The sequence below is a fragment of the Asparagus officinalis genome, chromosome 5 (assembly GCF_001876935.1).
Source record: "Asparagus officinalis chromosome 5, Aspof.V1, whole genome shotgun sequence".
NCBI lineage: Eukaryota > Viridiplantae > Streptophyta > Magnoliopsida > Asparagales > Asparagaceae > Asparagus > Asparagus officinalis.
The window spans coordinates 122612637-122632236 of NC_033798.1; the positions used below are offsets into that span (position 1 = coordinate 122612637).

At 36.3% G+C, this 19600-nt stretch overlaps 3 protein-coding genes across 3 annotated transcripts in view; 1 reads left to right on the forward strand and 2 right to left on the reverse strand.

The window, feature by feature from the left end:
* LOC109841055 (serine/threonine protein phosphatase 2A 59 kDa regulatory subunit B' gamma isoform-like) lies at positions 7 to 9648 on the forward strand (the record flags this gene model as incomplete). The annotated part of the gene is made up of 2 exons (XM_020409919.1): positions 7 to 945; positions 9059 to 9648. Coding segments are annotated over 2 exons (1329 nt in total), but the record flags the coding sequence as incomplete, so codon positions are not given.
* Positions 13589 to 14563, reverse strand: LOC109842532. The gene has a single exon (XM_020411398.1). The coding sequence runs from the start codon at positions 14561 to 14563 to the stop codon at positions 13589 to 13591; it is 975 nt and encodes a 324-aa protein (XP_020266987.1).
* The window catches only part of LOC109841056 (homeobox protein knotted-1-like LET6), a 6886-nt gene continuing 4171 nt past the window's right edge, over positions 16886 to 19600 (reverse strand). The window contains 3 exon segments of the mRNA XM_020409920.1: positions 16886 to 17165; positions 17167 to 17297; positions 17993 to 18234. Coding sequence (XP_020265509.1) covers positions 17081 to 17165; positions 17167 to 17297; positions 17993 to 18234 — 458 coding nt within the window. The 3' untranslated portion in view covers positions 16886 to 17080.

The following is a 19600-nucleotide window of genomic DNA, read 5'->3' on the forward strand; positions in this document are numbered from 1 at the left end:
TTTCGAGACGTCTCCGCCGCTGAAAAGCCCTCGCTTTTCCTCAAAAAGCTCGCTCTTTGCTCCCTCGTCTTCGACTTCTCCGATCCCGCCAAAAACCTCAAGGAGAAGGAAATCAAGCGCCAAACCCTACTCGAGCTCGTCGACTACGTTACGACCACCAACTCGACCAAGCTCGCTGAGCCTGCCATGCACGCCGCCGTCGAAATGGTCGCCGCTAACCTCTTTCGGTCTCTGCCTTCATCGAATAACATCGATTCGAGATCTGCCGACGGGCTCGATGGAGACGACGATGAGCCTTCCATGGACCCGGCGTGGCCGCACCTTCAGATTGTTTACGAGTTCTTCTTGAGATTCGTGGCATCGCCGGAGACTGATGCGAAGATTGCTAAGAGATATGTTGATCATTCTTTTGTTTTGAGATTGCTTGATTTGTTTGATTCTGAGGATCAGAGAGAAAGAGAGTACTTGAAGACTATATTGCATAGGGTTTATGGGAAATTCATGGTTCATCGCCCTTATATCCGAAAGGCGATTAATAATATTTTCTACAGGTTTATTTTTGAGACAGAGAAGCATAATGGGATTGGGGAGTTGTTGGAGATTTTGGGGAGTATAATTAATGGGTTTGCATTGCCGTTAAAGGAGGAGCATAAGTTGTTTCTCGTTAGGGCTTTGATTCCTTTGCATAAGCCAAAGTGTGTTGGGGTTTATCATCAGCAGTTGTCTTATTGTATTACTCAGTTTGTGGAGAAGGATTTTAAGTTGGCGGATATAGTGATCAGGGGGCTGCTGAAGTATTGGCCAGTGACGAATAGCTCAAAGGAGGTGATGTTTCTTGGAGAGTTGGAAGAGGTGCTGGAGTTGACACAGCCGGTGGAGTTTCAGAGGTGTATGATTCCGTTGTTTCGGCAGATAGGGAGGTGCCTTAATAGTTCACATTTTCAGGTAGTTTGTTTTTTGCTTGTATCTGGTTCAATTGCTAATGTAGTTTGGTTTTGTTTCATAGTTATTGAAAACATACTTCAAGTTAGGTGTTTAGAGTTATAGGTTCAACAAATGGAATTCTGGATTTGAGTAAGTGTGTTGTCTGTATAAGTAGGTAGAATAATCAATCTATGATCCTTGTCTCTTGAATGACTTAAGTATAGAAAAAGTAGAACTGTGCGTTAAGTCGTGGAACAGTAGGACTTAGAGGAAGGTATCTTTTGTGCTTTGAGAACTCGAATAATGCAGGACGTGTAGAGGTATAATTGATATTTGACAATGTTCATCGGATATTTGCCTAGAATGAGGTTTGGGGAACGAATGAGCACTGCATATCGTTTCTGTGAGCTTAGTATTTTTTTGAAGGTTGGACTTTTTGCAGTTTAAAGAGTATATGCAATCTCTCTTCCACGTATTATATTGTATGAGGCCATTGGTTTGATAGGAAGTCTAGAGAAGCTCCTATTCATGACAAAGGATGTTTGTCTTGTAGGTATGCATGTCTAGATTGGAAAATCCATTATTTTTTGAACTTTGTGGTCCTGGTAAATCCAAGAGCAGTCCAACTGCAGTAAGTTATATAGTCTTTTTCATATTGAGCTTTGCTTAAAGCATTCTTGTCCTGTCACCTCTTTAGCTTAGAATTGACTGGTCTTTAGGTATAATTACATGGCCTAAGATAATTCTTGCTTGTGGATGTCTATCTTTGCAAGTAAGTCTTCTCAGTTGGATGAGATAGGTTGTAGTATCAGGCTATCAGCTCCTAGCACATGTTGTAGAGGTGTTCATTGTTTGTAAGGAACTGGGATTTTGCTCCTCTCTGCTTCTATTTGCCACCCTCCATCTTCCATATGGGATTAATTTACCATCAGATGTATAATGCAGCTTTGTTTACTATTGTTAATACTAGAATTATACACATCCAAGATTCACACTTTAAAAGCTACACCGGCATCACCTTCTCCATATAGACTTTTTTTTGGGTAATATACCTGACTTGTCGCACAAAGGTACATGGCATTGGTGAAACCTCCAAATGTTTTTTTTAATGACTAAAAGTATTATATAACTGCAAAATCCTCCTTGTGCTTCATGGTTGAACCTCAACGATAATAACAAGAACAACAAACATGTTGATAGATGTTGCTATTAATTTTGTTGTGGTCATAGTGCAAGCCATATAGAAGCCCTCCTTGGACATTTCAATATCTAAAAGTGAGAACCGATTCTTGGAAATCTTTAACCTAGTGGAGCCTATTGACCCTACTTCAGGTTGCTTCTGAATTCCTTGTTCCCTTGCATCACTTAAGGCTAATACAAAGCTCGCCGCTTACTGCTGTGTCTGTTCTATGCTCACAACACGAGGGCTAATGGGACAGTGAATATCTTAAGATGATCAACCACTGTGTACAGTTACTAAGTTAGTTTGTGGTTCACCTATTATATCTTCAGTGAGCAACATTTATTTGTGAGTTAGGAGGCACAAGATAATTGCCAAAGTATTATACCAGTATTTTCACTGGCATCTGTGCTCATACGTCATCTAGACTGTTCAGTTATATAATCTGGGAAGTATATGTGAGGTCACAAGAGAAATTTGAAGACAACATTCTTTCTGGAAGGTCAAATGTAATGAAGATTAGGGGAATGAAAGCTGTGACCAAGTGCAATGCGCTAACATCTATCGTGGAGGGAAGGAGCATGAAACTATTTGAGGGTTCATCGAGTATTAATACAACTAAAACTGTGTCAATATCTAATACAACCGATACATGCTTCAAATGTATAAGGTACATCATTAGATTTTATCAGATATTGGATTGGACTCTCAAATGTCTTTTCTTCAGTTTGGTATTATGATTTTTAATATTTTAATCTATAATATTTTAATTTATTTTTATTTTAATTGATAAAGACTATTTGAGGGTTCATCGAGTATTAATACAACTAAAACTGTGTCAATATCTAATACAACCGATACATGCTTCAAATGTATAAGGTACATTATTAGCTTTTATCAGATATTGGATTGGACTCTCAAATGTCTTTTCTTCAGTTTGATATTATGATTTTTAATATTTTAATCTATAATGTTGTAAATTATTTTTATTTTAATTGATAAAGAATGTCCTACTCTACTCATTGCTACACAGTACGTTGTCTTTAGTGTTTTATGAGGGCATAGTCTTATTCTTTCTTGTTCTCGAAATAATTCATTGAGTATAAGCACAAAAGTTCGAGATTGATAGGGGAGATAAATGGAGAGGGTTTCAGATATAGGTATCTCTTTATATTTAACTAATCAGGGGAGAAGGCGATGATGGCAACGCAAACTATGTTTTCTTTGTCAGACTCTTTTATGATCTCTTCCTCCTCAATCTTATTTTCTTCAGCTACCTGTGCTTATGTAATATAGCAATTGCAACTACATGATTGTAAGTGATTGAGGGAGAGATCATAGAGAGTAACAAACAAAAGGTAGTTTGTGTGGCTATTGTCACCCCCTCCCTTGAAAAAAAGAAAGAAAACAGAAAGAGGAAAATACCTAAACTGTTCAAGAAGTTGGTAGTTAAATATAAAGAGATACTTAAATATGAAATCCTCTCCATTTATCTTCGGCTTCAAGCTCTTAAGTTTTGCCATTTTACCCTAAAAATATTTCAAGAAAACAAAAAAGCAAGTTAAGGCCCTCATGAAGCATTGAAGACCATCTAATGTGTAACGATGAGTAGTGTAGTATGTTCTTTATCAAAATTAAAATAAAAACAAAATATAACCTTAGACACTAAAATATAAAAATTATGATCTTAAACTGAAGAAAGACGTTTGAAAGTCCAATCCAGTATCTGATAAAAACTACGATCTTGGTTTTTGAATGACTTAACTTTTACAAGTAGGAGTGTGGGTTAAGTAGGGGAACAATGATACCTAGAGAAAGACATGTTCCATGTTTCGAGATACTCGAATAATGTAGAGCACATAGAGAGATAGTTGACTATGTTCTTTGGGTATATACATTCAACGAAGTTTGGGAAATGAATAGCACTGCATATAATCTCTGTGAGCTTAGTCTTTTGGTGAAGATTGGACCTTTATTTTGCAGTTTAGAGAGAATGTGCAAATTGCAAACTCATTTTCACGTACGATATTGAGACCATTGTTTTAGTGAAAAGTCTATGAGAAGATCCTATTCGTGACAAAAGATGTGGGTCTTGCAGATATGCTTGTCTACTTTTAAAAAAAATCCATTATTTGTTTAACTTTGTGGTCCTCATAAGTCCAAGAGCAGTCCAACAACAAAATTGTAAACTTTTTTACATTGAGTTTTGCTTAAAGCCTTAAGAGTGACTGGTCTCGGGTCTAATTATTTGGCCTAAGATAATTCTTGCTAGTGAATATCTATCTTTGAAAGTAAATCTTCTGTGTTGGATGAGAGGTAATAGCATCAGCACATACTGCAGTTCGTAGAGGCATTTTATTGTTGGTAGGAACTAGGATTTCCCTTGGCTCTGCTTTTACTTCTATTTGGATTTCCACCTCCTATGTTCCACACGGGATCGATTTATCATGAGATATACAAGTCAGTTTCACATACTTTTGTTAAGAGTAGAATTATACAAATTCAAGATTCACATTGTAAAAGCTACACTATCATCATCTTCCTGATCCCCGAACATGACTTTCTTGAATCCTTGATTGTATCATAGCAACCATACTGACCTTGCCACACAAACTGAACTTTATTATATGCTTTGTGTCAGTGAAAGCTCCAGATGTTTGAAGTGGCTATGGCTAAAAGTATTTTATAACTGGAAAAGCCTCCATGTGCCTTATGGGTGAACCTAATCAATAATACCAAGAACACAAAATGGATTTCTTTTAATACATGATGCTGTCGAGTTTGTTCTGATCATAGTGCAAGATGTCACATAGAAGTCCACTTCTGACATATTTCAATATCTAAATTTGAGAACTGGTTTTAGAGACCTTTGACCTAGATGAGCCTATTGAGTATTGACTCTTTTAGGTGGATTCTATATTTCTCAATATTTATGTTTCACTTAAGGCCAACATGAAGCCCGTCCCTTAATCTTGTGCATGCTATATGCTTTCACAACATGAAGCCCGTCCCTTAATCTTGTGCATGCTATATGCTTTCAGCATGAGGATTAATGGGATAGTGAATATGTTAAGATGATCTACCAATGTCTACAGTTAATTTGTTTATCACCTATTGTGTCTTCAATAAACAACATTTATATGTGGGTTAAAAGGCACAGGATAATTGTCAATATATTGTAAGTATTATATCAGGCATAAAGGATACTCAGTTGAAGGAGGTGAAGCTGTTTTCTTCTGGGCTCTACTTCAACTCCATTAATCAAATGGGTTCACTTTATCTTCACTGGCATCTGTAGTCATACATCGCCTAGACTGTTGCCTTTTTAGTCTTGGAAGTACTGTGAGGTCACAAGAGAAACTTGAAGGCGTCATTTTACCTTGAAGGTTCTGGTTAATACCCTGTGGTGATGTTCTTACTGATTGATTAACACCTTGATATTCCATTTTTATATCCTAATTGCCTCCTTAAAGCTTTGTTATCATGAACTTGAGTTTTTCTTCCTGTGTTGTTCTATGTTTATTTGACCAAATATTGGTCAGTGTTTCCCTAATCTACAGTCTTACCTTTTGCCCTATAAGTGATGACTGTTTCTGCATGAAAAAAATGCATTTATCCATTAATTTTATCTCTCTTTGTTCTTAGAAACTTATGGTAAAAGTGATATTTCTACTGTTGTTTGTTGTGTACTATGACAAAACATAAAAATGAATAGGAAACTTGAATGAAACAATACTTTGTTGTGTATTCATCAATACTTTTACATGGATGCAAACCTAAAATGCATTTATCTATACCGTACCGTATTTTCGTAAGATGATACACAACAAAGTTTTAAATATCGTTTATTAGGGATTTATCGAACAGTCAAAATCCCTATCGGATAGCAAAAATCGGGGATAAGTAGTATTTATCGGAATGTCATATCGAAGGGTGTGCATGCATGATATAATACCCTAAAATATAATCTTGAATAACATAGAAGCAAATAACAAGATAAACTAACTGTAAAAACTTAATGAAATACATACCAAAATTTAAATGTGCGTGTTTAAGATAACTAACCAAATGTAAATGCACATGTTTAAGATCACTAATCGATAATTATGATAATTTTTACTGCTAAACTCGGCTGATTTATCAGCTTATCGCTGCTTTGTTGCCGATAGTTACCCCAAAACGATAACCGATTAAAATTTTAACTTATCATAGCAGAAGGCTCCAAAATCGATAAATCACCGATAATATCGATTAATTGGCCAATATTTAAAACCTTGATACACAGTATCTAAAAATCCGTTGGTGTTGCATCATAGCCCATAGGCACGCTGGGAGCTTAAATAACTGTAGCCATATACGTATGAAATGATAGGAAAGGAGTCCCAATCCTCAGTTTTTATCTGTAAAGTCTCTACCCCTCGGCAATCGAAGCCCAAATATCTATGAATCAGTTTGTGCTTGGCTAACCAATTAGATAAATGAACCTACATCTTTCTTGATTTCACCCACATTTGTATTTGTACGAGTATTTTCTATTTCCAATGAATTTTTGAAAGATTCACCCACTCTTTCTTATTATGCACAGACAAACCTTGCCTAATACACTAATTTGTGTGAAGATGTTGAACTTTTGGATTTAAAAAATGTTACAAAAAGTATCTCTGAAGTAGATAGTGATTTATAAACTAATCCTTGATCTTAATTTCTAGTATGAGTACTATGTCAAACATAAACTAGTGATTAGTAGTAAAACATACAATTTTCCTTTTGAGACAAAGTTCTATCTTCAAAGATTTCTTGAGATATCTTCTTATGAAATTTTGTTATAGCATCTATAATTGCTTCTGATTTAGGCTGGCAGCCCGGCAAATAGACATCCACAGTTATTGACTTATCAAATCCCCAAAAAGTGCTATTAGAATTAGTACTGAATATCCGTTCTGTAATAGTATAGGTTCCCATAGCAATGACATACTTTGGTTCAGGCATTTGCTCATATAATCTCACTGTAGAAGGAGCCATTTACGTTGTTACTGTTCCAACTGTTAAAGTTAGCTCCACTTGCCTAGAACTCGATCTTTGGTACTAATCCATAACGATCAAAGTTTTATTGCAAGCCTACTAATGAAGCAAAACAATGGGTACCATAGAGAAGAGGCCATAAGTTGGAGAATGGTGTGGTCCACATTTAACCAGATATAGTTTTCACAAAGAAATTGTCTAATGCTAGTTATCGTAGATGTCTCCTCCTCACAATAAATTGTGATGTAGAAAGCACCAATTCAAATGGAATGGATTCAAAATGATATTATTGCAAGGACTTCAGATACTTGCATCCTATTTTTCGTCTATTAAACAATGTTTAAGTACTTCAGATACTTGGATCTGCCGAGTACCTTAGTCAAAGTTGTCTCGCAACCATCCATTCTACTTGTTATGACCCACATACCTTGAAACATCCATGAACATAGCATTGTTTAAAGAACTTATAACCCCTGTAACTTAGTTATATTGTCAAAAGACCTTCAATTATTGAACCACTTGATGCTTGGGCAAAATGTCCTTATTTAGTACCTGTTTTAGGCTACGTATGTTGTCAGGTTAAATCAGGTTTGAAGATACTTTAACTTCAGGATCTATTACCAAACAATTTTAAAATGGGTTTAGATAACCCTAACAAACAAATTAAACAAGTTAACCTGGGTTAAGATTTACCAAACCTGCATATATATGTTGGCTAAGGGATAACCAAATATTCTCATAAAGGAGTGACTCAGGAGTATGGCAAAAACAAAAAGAAATCTGTTGGTTTGTAAAATCTCAACAACCCTCACCCACTAATATTGTTTCTGCCATGGCTCTTTATTATTATCGTATTTAGAAATATGTGTTGCACATTGATAATAGTTGAAATTGATGTGATATTAATATTGATAATTAAATTTCTTTTAGAAATATGCGTATATCATTTGTCTTATTCATCTCAAATAATCATTATATGGTTGATGAAATTTAAACCATATGTTCTTTAATATTTGCAAAGATTGGAAAAAGATGAAGGTTTTTGTTTGAAAGAAAGCATTAGCCCATTCAACCTTCCCATCAAACTCCTGTTGTTTCCCTAAGCACCTTATCTACACATGGTTGACTTAGCCAGCATTAACTTTCTAACTGTTTTTTAATTAACCCGCCCTTACTTTCGTGCTTGACGCATTGTTAAACAACATCATAAGGTTTCTAAAATCAAAATAAACAATTGGATCATCCACTATGATAAACACGATGCCCTGTGGGCAGATTAAAGTTAGTCATGCCCTAGTCATGCCCTGCCCTCTGAGTTCAGAGAGATGCACCTGAATTTAATAAATTCTCCTGGAGGCTTAACCTTTAATACCCAAATAATGAGAAAGGAATTTCTTGTCTCATTATCTTACACTGCTGATCAGGCACTTTGTTGTCTGACTGATATGGAAGGTCTCAGCAAACTTCATCACCTTTCTTCTGTTCACCAATATGAACTTGAATTTTGAAACTCAGCATGCAAAGTAGAATATACTACCTGGCTGTTATTAGTTTGAGACTCTTGGATGAGAGTCGATTTTTCAGAACAACCTTTTTGGTTTTTTTGGTTTGAGATTGGTTATTTGCTTTTTACTTAAACGTTTTAGTATTATTGGTTCGGAAAAGGATTGTGGGATTGGAAACTCATGGAACTTCGGAATTCACAAGCTTACAAGCTTCTGGACTCCTTGAAGTTGTTATGACCACTTGCAACTGGATTTGTTCTCATTGGTCATTCACTGAGAACATTTTAATATCCTTTCCTATTCTATGTGCTTACTGGTTCACATATGCTAATGGCCGTGCTATCCTTATTATATCATGCTAATCTTGTTGGTTTTTTATTTACGAAAAGGGCTTTGGTTTAACTGTAATAATTTTTTTATGCTTCAGGTTGCTGAAAGAACTCTGTTTTTGTGGAACAATGATCACATACGAAATCTCATCACTCAAAACCGCAGAGTGATTCTACCAATAATCTTCCCATCTTTAGAAAAGAGCACAAGAGGTCACTGGAACCAAGCAGTACAGAGCTTGACTCTGAATGTTAGAAAACTCTTCTTGGATTCTGACCAAGATCTTTTTGAGGATTGCTTGCGCAAATTCCAAGAAGACGAGGCGAAAGAGAAAGAAGCACAGGAGAAGCGCGACCTTCTATGGAAGCGGTTGGAAGATGTCGCTGCATCCAAAGCTACTGTCAGCAATGAAGCTGTGCTTGTGTCGCGGTTAGTTTCTTCAATTAGTTTGGCATCAAAAACTAGCTCTCAAACCGTTGGTACGTAATTTGAAGTGGAAGAAAATGATGGCATTTTTGGTGGGTTGGTGCTTTGTGTTGTGAGATATGTTGTATTAAATTCAACAGTTTAGGTAAGTGTGTGTATAATTAGAAAATATTACAGAGACTAAAGCTTTCGGATTATAGTATTTATTTATTCATAGTTAAGGGAAGCTTTTATAATGCCAGTTAATGTAATTCTTGTGTACACGTGGTGTATTATTAAGTTGTCACAGAAATGAGGGAGAGCTACTGGGTTGATACGAAGAAAGAGGGCATGTTATGTTGGGCTGGACTTGTGATGGCGGCCCTTTATTATATAAGCCCACAATTATATAACCCATCATTGCATAATCTCAGCCAGTATTTGACCCTTTTTCCTGGCTATTTACCCTAGGGTTTCATGAAGTCGGTGTTGCAAATGTGAATATAAAACATGCGAGAGATATTTAGGCTTTTTTTTCTTAGATATATATTAGTTGCTCAAATCTTCAGTTTGTTTCATATTATAAATGAGTCTCTCGGGATCTTTTTGAAATTTTGCACATATGTCCCTCAAAGCCCAAGGGGCCTTGCAGTCTAGTCCGTCAATGACCAGAACCCACAGCTAATTTTTTTCAAACGCGCGGGTTTTCAGCGCAAACAAAAACTGATGTGTACGTTGATCACTAAGAATCCAAATTGCAGGACTATTGAGATTTCAGAGACCTGTGGGCAAAATTTCAGATATTCAAGGTACTAACATGCAATTATCAGAATCTTGGGGGACTGATATCTAGGTAGGCATTGCATTGTTGACATTAATAAAACTAGTGTGTTGTCCATGCAAAAAGCATGACGATAAATTTTTTTATGCTACAGTAATTATGTTTTTAAGTGCTGCAGTAAGATTTTTTTGAATTGCTACAATATCTCGTGTTTTTTTAATTATTACAGTATACCCGTGCTACAATATTAATGCTATAGTATTTTCAAAGAACACTACAGTTCTTTGCCCCTGTCATAACAAATTTTTTTTAAATGCTATAGTATCTCGTATGCTACAGTAATAATGCTACATTAAGGGGGTGTTTGTTCCAAAAAAAATTTACCATTTGGGTGGGATTTCAAATTCTAGGATCAAAAAATGGGTTTTTTTGGAGTTTTAGAATTCCATAAAAGTTGTTTGTTTCAAAACAAATTTTAGAATATCAAATCCCCAAATAATAAAAAAGTATTATATTTAAGAATTTGTTAAATCCTCTTTTTTTGGTAGGATATGAGGTGGATTTCAAAAGTGTTAAACAAATTAAGGATTTCAAATTCTAAAAAGTTTAAAACAAACAAAAATATTACAAATTATAGTATTCCAAATCCTAAAATATTGTTGAAACAAACAAAGTTTTAGAAATCTCAACCCATAACAAATTACCTATGGATTTCAAATCCCGTGGTAAAATCCATATCCTAAAATTATATGATTTGAAGCAAACCCCCTCTAATATTCACTGTAGTATTTTTTTTTTTGGTCAATGAAAATTTTTATTCATTACCAAATATGAGAGTTTTATGTACATCAAAGTATCTCCTATACAATGAGATAACCAAGACTAAGACCTGAAATCAATCAAAAAGAAAAATAATTGTGAATGAGCAGGCTTTACAGGGAGCATAACCACTCCTTATTCTCATCCGATATTGGTGCATTAAGATTGGACATAAGAATATCCATCTTAATATCCTTAATCAAGCACTCCATACTCTTTTGCTTTTGTTGGAAAATCCGAGCATTTCTCTCAACCCAGATCCTCTATATTGTTGCAGCAAGAGCCATACGTTTGATACCATACTTGAATCCTTTACCCATCAGTCCAGTGCAAAACCATTCCAATAAGATTCTCCAGTCGCAAGACTTCCAGGTGAATTTTAACCAATTCATGACACAATTCCAAACTTCACTGGAAAACCCATATTCAAAAAAAAGATGGTTTCGACTTTCTAAGCTTTCAGTTGAACACAATCTGCAAACATTTGTATCTATGACTCCCCTCCTCATCAATCTATCTTGCGTAAGTAGTCGATTTTGCACTGCAAGCCAGAATATGAAAGTGTGTTTTGGATAGCTCATTTTGTCCCATACAGTGTCATGCCAAGGCACTCTTTGAGAAACTAGGGAGAAGAAATGATACAGAGTAGATAACCGAGGTTTTGAGTTGTTCAAGCAAGAGTTCAGGAGCTCCAACAGGTTATCACACCCTCCACAAATAGATATAGCCTTGTCTCTCTTCTTCAATATTTGTTTCCACATTCAGGAATCACCAATCTTAGGACTAACATTCCAAATGTCCCTTTGCTTCAAGTAGTTACCATGTACCCATTTAATCCAAAGGGATTCTTTGTTAATGTGAATGAACCATAAGAGCTTCAATGAAGCTGCCAGATTCCAAGTAGTGGCAGAGAATACCCTAAGACCCCCTTGCTTTCTTCCCAAGCATACTGATTCCCAGGCAACAAGGGGTGATTTGGAATTCCCCCATAAAAAGCTTCTGCACATTTCATCAATTTTCCTGGTAATTTTGATTGGCAAGACATAATTAGAAGTCCAGAACACTTGAATCCCCAGAATTACACTCCTGATAACTACCAGTCTGCCTGCATAGGAGAGTTTTATGTGTTTTATCCAGTTTTGAAACTGGTTAGACACTTGATTAATGAGTGCATTGCAGTCCACATATGAAAGCTTTTTGCTGATGAGAGGCACACCCAAATATCTGATAGGAAAAGAGCCTTCTTTGAATCCCAAGAGATTAATAATATCATTCTTAACTATTTCATTTACTCCACCAAAGAAAACAGAACATTTATCTTGATTTGCTTCCAAGCCAGTAGTTTCACCAAACTTCCTAACACATTGATACAATTTCTGGATTGAATATAAATCTCCCCTCCCAAATAACAGCAAATCATCGGCAAAAATAAGATGAGTAAGCTTCATTTTTCCACACTTGGGATGATATCAAAACTGGTTGTCATTCTTGAGGATATTCAAGCTTCTAGACAGATATTCCATACCCAAAATAAAGAGATATGGGGAAAGAGGGTCACCCTGCCTCAGGCCTCTCTCTCCTTTGAAATGTCCATGAAGAGATCCATGAAGAGGTCCATGAAGAGAGATAGAGTATTTTGGACTAGTAACACAAGCCATAATTCTGTTAATCATGAAATCTGAAAATTTCAAACCCTTAAGCATATCATTCAAGAAATCCCAACTGATAGAAATCCCAACTGATAGTGTCAAAGGCTTTTTTGATGTCAATGTTTAACATGACTCTAGGGGATGTGTGTTTCCTGCCATATCCTTTCACTAATTCATGTGCCAACATTATGTTACTTGTGATTTGTCTACCCTTGTGTTTCCTGCCATATCCTTTCACTAATTCATGTGCCAACATTATGTTACTTGTGATTTGTCTACCCTTTATAAATGCACTTTGAGCTTCATTTACCAAACAGCATAATACTGATTTTAATCTGTTTGCCAAGATTTTGGAGATAAATTTATATAGGCAATTATAGCATGAGATGGGCCTGAAATCTACAGGGGTTTTAGGGCACTTCACCTTTGGAATTAGAGTGATTGAAGTTGAATTAACCACCCCTAGAAGCTTTCCAGATTTAAAAAATTCTTCAATTGCCAGAGTAACATCATTTCCCACTATAGACCAAGCTGATTTGAAGAAAGAAAATCCATACCCATCAGGACCTGGAGATTTATTTTCAGACATGGAGAAAATAACTTTTCTGATTTCTTCCTTGGTGACAGGGTTAGAGAGCAAAGTGGCTTGAGCATTTGTCAGACAAGGACCTGATTGAATAATGTCAAAATCAGGTTTAGAAGTAACCTTTGCCTTACCCATGAGATTCTTGTAATATGAAACAAATTCCTTTGCAATCTCATCTCCATCTGTGATTCTGTGACCCATATCATTGTAGAGAACCATCATCTTATTATGATGCCTATTGTTATTGATGACGGAATGGAAAAAATTTGTACACCTGTCTCCTTTGATACTCCATGCAATTCTGGCTTTCTGTTGGAGAAAGGACATTTCACATTCTAGCAACTTGTTATATGAAGCTAAACATTCCCTCTCTTTACTGATTAAAGATTAACATAGAGGGTTAGCCTGAAGATTATGTTGAGCTTCTTCCAAGTTTTGATTTGCTCTCAGGACTTGTTCACTGATGTTGTGGAAATGCCTCTTGTTCATATCTTTAAGAACTCCTTTTAGGTTTTTAAATTTTGTATGAACTGAATACATTTTACAACCTGGAATATATGATTGCCAAATACTTGACACTGCAGTAAGGAATTTGTCATGCTTAGCCCACATATTGAAGTATTTAAAAGGCCTTTTACCTTGAATTCTGTCTTCTAGAATGGAGACCAAAGCAGGAGAATGGTCTGAGAAGCTTGGAAGAAGGAATTCAACCTGGCTAGAATTGAAATTATGGATCCAAGAATCATTAACCAAAGCTCTGTCCAGACTGCACCAAATTCTGGAGATATCATCCTGTTTATTATTCCATGTGTAGAAACAACCAATGGTTTTCAAGTGATTTAGCATTGAGTCCTGAATGAAGTCATTGAAATCCTTGAAGTCAGCCTCAGTAAGTAAAGATCCTCCCAATTTTTCATCATTGCTAATAATAGAATTGAAATCTCCACACAAGAGCCAAGGAGAGTTCCCAATTGAGTTTTGAATGATCCTTAATTCATTCCATAGATCCTTTCGCCCTTCAATATGGTTGAGTCCATAGATAGTTGAGATAACACTATTAAAGCTTCCATCAAGAGATTTAACAGTGCAAGTAATTTGTTGAGCTGAAAAGTTTTCAAAATTTATATCCAGGACATTTGGATCCCACAGTATCATAATCCTGATTTTACTAGCATAACCAGTATTAGTAATGCAATTCCAGTCTTTTGCTATTCTCTTAGCAATGATAGGCATTCTCCTGTCACTAATTTTTGTTTCCAGTAAAGCAATAAAAGATAGATGATATTGAGCTATAAAAAGTTTTACCAGATGTTGCTTAGAGGACTTGTTCAGCCCTCTAATATTCCAAAAGTATAAATTCATCTTTAATTCAGCCCCCCTCTATCAATTATAGAGGGATCAAGAGTCAATGATTCCAGCTGGGAAAACTTGTTAACAAGAGTATCAGGATGTTTCAGATTCCTTCTTTGAATTTGAACCCAGGGGCTTCCAGCTTGAGAGAATCCAGTACCTGAGTTAAGAACATGCACAGCATGCACAGGTTCAGATATTCTGAAGTTTGCTGAAATATGTGCAGAATTTCCATTGTTTTGTATAGACTTAAAACCAGTGTCAATAAGTCCAATATTCTCAATAGATGGAGATTGCTTCTGACACAGAACATTTCCAGTATCAGTAATTCTTATTCTTGAATCATTTTCCTGGAATCCCTCATAGCCAGTAAGTGGAGCATGCACAACTTGCTCAAAATTTCCCCCAATAGGATCTACCATTCTGCTCCCTACATTATTCTTATGGTTACTCCCCTCATTTGTAACAGTTACTGGAGCCTCCTGAATATTATTTGAAACAGGTTTTTGCTTAGGAACCCACTTTTGGACTATGGCTTGCTTTTTACAATAATTTGTGTCATGACCAACACATTTACACAAATCACACCATCTAGGCTTGAATTCATATGTAATCATCTGATTGTAAGATTTACCATTAGGCCCTTGAATGGTGATGTGATCTGGAAGGGAAGAGGGCATATTAACCTCCACCAAAACTCTTGCATAAGCAAGCCTTTGCTTATTTGCAGTCATCTTATCAGTTGCAATAGGTTTGCCAATAATGCTAGCTATTTTACTGATGCATTTAGAGTTCCACAAGTTTAACCTCAATGCAGGCAATTGTATCCATAATGGATAAATGGATTCATCAGATTTGTGAACATCCTCTCCAATAGACCAAGGTTTCAAGAGCATTGGCCTGGATCCAAAAAACCATGGACCCTTGCTTAGAATTTCATCCATTTCATCTTTCCCCTTAAATTTGAACAAGAATAAACCAGATTTTAGCAGGCAAACTTCAGGAATATGATTCCAGACTTTATGCACATAATTTTCTATTGCCTTGAATCTAACATTTAAGCCCAGGACCTGTCCAATTAGAGAAAACTTTCATATTGATGCACCCTCATTCCATTCTTCTTCATCAAAAACAACAGAGTTATTTGTCTCAGAAGGAACAAAATCTAGAAGCATACCACTTCCAGGCTTCCTATTATCAGCAAATAAACTGGTCCAACTTTTACTCGGATTGATTTCTTGAGCTGAAACATCCTTAGAAGTTTTAAGAGGAGGAAAGTCCAAGTCAATAGGTTCCGCTGGACTATTAAGCACTTTACTTTCATTCGAAACCAATGTAACAGTAACAGTTTCAGTTTCTAAGATTGAATTATCAGGATTTGGATCAGCGATTCTTGAAGATGATTGCAGGTGGTTAGAAACAGAGGATGAAATCTTCGAATCAGATTCATCAGCCCAAGAAACCCTAACTGAGCTCTTACCTTCAATACTAGGAAACCTTCAATACTAGGAAAAGGAGACTTACAGAGTAGACGATCTTGAATTCCCGCCATCAGAGAAGATCTGAACACAACTAGCATCGATCCAAGAATTTGAGGAATTTAGAATCTCCGCCATAGATTTCAATTTTCCTTTTCCCTTTGGTCCAGTTGATTCCATGATGAAAGAACTCACATCTTCGTCCCATAGATTTCAATTTTCCTTTTCCCTTTGGTCCAGTTGATTCCATGATGAAAGAACTCACATCTTCGTCATCTCCATCTTCAGATCTAGACTCGCTTTGGTCCAGTTGATTCCATGATGAAAGAACTCACATCTTCGTCATCTCCATCTTCAGATCTAGACTCGGATAGCTCATCAGAAGCGTTCGAGTTTGAATTTGAAGATCTTAATCCAATGCTAAGAATCCTTTTGCCATTGTTCTTCTTCTTCCTCGCCATCAAAATCACAGCGGGGGTGCAAGTTAGCAGGAGGGAAATCGCCCACTAAAGTGCACCATAGAACCGCTCCTTTTATTGCAACTCTATCTGTAGTACTTACTATAGTATAAATAGTAAATCTTGGATTCTCCCACTTGTACAGACCGAGTAGATACCCAGGAAACTACTTGTTGAACTGAAAGGCGCAAACAAAAAGCCCTGCAGGTGCGCATTCCCAATAATAATGTCCAAGCCACAGGAAACAGGCAGACCAATCGCATCACACCAGCTGTCACCCAGCTCTTTCCACCTGCAACTTCAGAGAACATTTTCAACATCCAAACTTCACCGACAATTGACACTTTACAAAGCCAAACACGCATTGACCCACAAACATCACAAAAAACATCACAACATCACAAAACAACAATATCCAATTCAAACAAAAGCGAAAAAAATAAAAGCTTAATAACACAACTGCATATCACCGAGTATATCAAATAATACACAGGCGTTATGATAGAATCCACTACAACTGAGAGCCTAATGCTTCAACACTCATAGAGCACACAGTTGACATGACATGGAAAAAGCTTAGATTTGCTTAGATTTCAGTGATTAAAGAAGAGCTGGAGGAACATCCAACTGGTATGCATTGCCGAAGCCGTTGTCCAGGAAGTAGTGGGGATGCGATGCGTCGCCCATCACCACATAAGTCTGGATCTCTTCGGAGGGCTTCCAATGGCGCTTACGCTGGTTTATGAACCAGTTGTTTATTTGCTTTTGATCGAGTCCCGTCGATTCAGCAAGCGCCAACTTCTGAGACTCCTGCAACGCAATTGAGATCGGTCAAGAGTTGGGAAAAGGATTTCGCTTCTAGTAATAAAGACAGTATATTTATACATACACACTGTAGGCTATAATATTTAGGATTAACTGCAGATGCATCCCTTAACTATTGAGGATTTAACTACTTATCACCATTGTGCTATTTTATTAGCATTACAACACTAGCCTTGTTACGTCACTATCGTTTTGCTGGTTTCTAACATTCTGTGAGAATCATGTGAAAATGTTCTTGGTAAACGTCCAACTCTAACCAACACATGATTCCCACGAGTCTTAAACATGTTTTTGATAAATGTCCTAACTTTGACCATCACTTGATTCACACGTCAATTTCGAACATGTTCTTGACAAATGTCCAACTTTGACCATCACATGATTCCCACCTGCATTTCCAAAATGTCCTTGATTCCCGCATGAGTTTCAAAAATGTTCTTGACAAATGTCTGACTTTGACAATCACATGATTACCACATGAATTTTCAATGCTAACGGAAAAATAATGCCTCCGGCATGGTCAGGAGTTGTTTTACGTGCTAATAATTCAGAACATGAGTGATAAGCAGATATGCCCTGATAACATTCAAGGGTGTTTATGCAATTAACCCTACATTTTACAAGTTTTTTCAGAAATAAAGTAGCAAAACGAAATTGTAGTGGGTGTGTTGATGAATTACCGAAGGGTAAGGCCATTTGTAGTGTCGATTCCACCAGTCGAGCAATTGTTGCCGAGCTTCCTTGGGTAGTTTCCCTTTCTTCCTCTTCTTCATGAATTCCTGTTTGAGGCTACCAAGATACCCGCTGTATTTACGTAGTAGCTGACCTTTGAGCTCCCTATCCTCAGCATGGGGATCAACGTAGTTCTCACACACGTCGACATCTTCGTCTGATGACGCATTCCTTTCCATGTCACCGCAAACTAGGACAGAAATCATCGTTTTTCAATAGCAAACATATCAGTTTCATAGATAATAGAGTAGATGACCAGATAAAAAAAGGAATTTATGGATCTAGAAGAAAATTAGATGTTACACAATTAACAAGACATCATATATAAACACTTAATCAAGCTCTAGAAAGAAATAAACATGGAGAGTACAAGCAAACATATCAAAATCTGTACATTGTTTGCTGCACATGCAAACTTATCAGCAACATAGTTTGTATAAAACGTAATTGCATCATGGATTAATTGCATCATGGAATGGGATTACTAATTGGCTTCAATTCAAGTGGAGAACTTGTGATTGGGTTTTGCTTATGAATTGGTATTGCAATAGATTGAAGGGGAGGGGTTACAAAAAAAGAATTAAAAGAATGGCTTTATCCACTTCAGTCTACTGTATTTGGAAAGAGAGAAATGGGAGAATCTTCAAGCAAATGTGTAGAACTCCGGAAGTGCTGATCAAAGAAATCAAGGTGGAGTTGTTTACCATAATTCTAAAGAGCTCCTGTCCGTCTGAGCTTAAAGACTGGTTGACCTCATTATAGCTTGTAGTTAACTGTCTCTAGTTTTGTATTTTTCAGTTTTTTGTTTTCAAAAGTTAAATAGATATCTCAGATGAGAGAAGTGTGATGTACATAACTTTACAAATGGTTAATGAATAAAAATTTCCATTGACCAAAAAAAATAATTGCATCATGGAGGCACAGTTAAATTATAGGATTAAACATCAAAACGTTGACTTGTATGAACAGTTCATACAACCCTAGTATGAACAGTTCATACAACCCTATTCTAAGATACTAGGAATACTTATAACCTTCAGTTCTTTCTGTTAGTACTGACTTGCCAACTTCTGCACACACAAATGTGTCACAAACGCGAGTAATACCATGACTGACTAATCAATAGATAAAGCATTCAGAAAATCCCCTTAATTAGATAAATAGCCATCTGGTTTCAATAATATCATCTGCAGATTGCTCCATCTTCACAGCTATGAGTATGATCTATCATATATATCATCAGAAGCTGGCATGAGATGATAATAAGCTGGAAAATAATTATACAAAACCTAATAAATGTCAGCTACAACAACATAACATCTTCTAAGCTTCAACCTAATAAATGTTGAAGAGCAAGTACCAACTATTTTGAGCATCCCCAGGGACATAGGGACCTTTTATCTTTATCCAAATCATATAATAATAATAATAATAAAAGAAAGCCACAATTATTGGAGTATACTTGCTGAAGTAATGAATTTAATGAAATAATGTAAAATCCGAAAGGCATAGTAATACCGACATTTTCTACTGTTACAAAATTTCACCTAATTAAT

Coding starts and splice junctions, on each gene's coding strand:
- LOC109842532 (XM_020411398.1), bottom strand. CDS start 14,563: ATGAATTTATACTTTTGGAATATTAGAGGGCTGAACAAGTCCTCTAAG.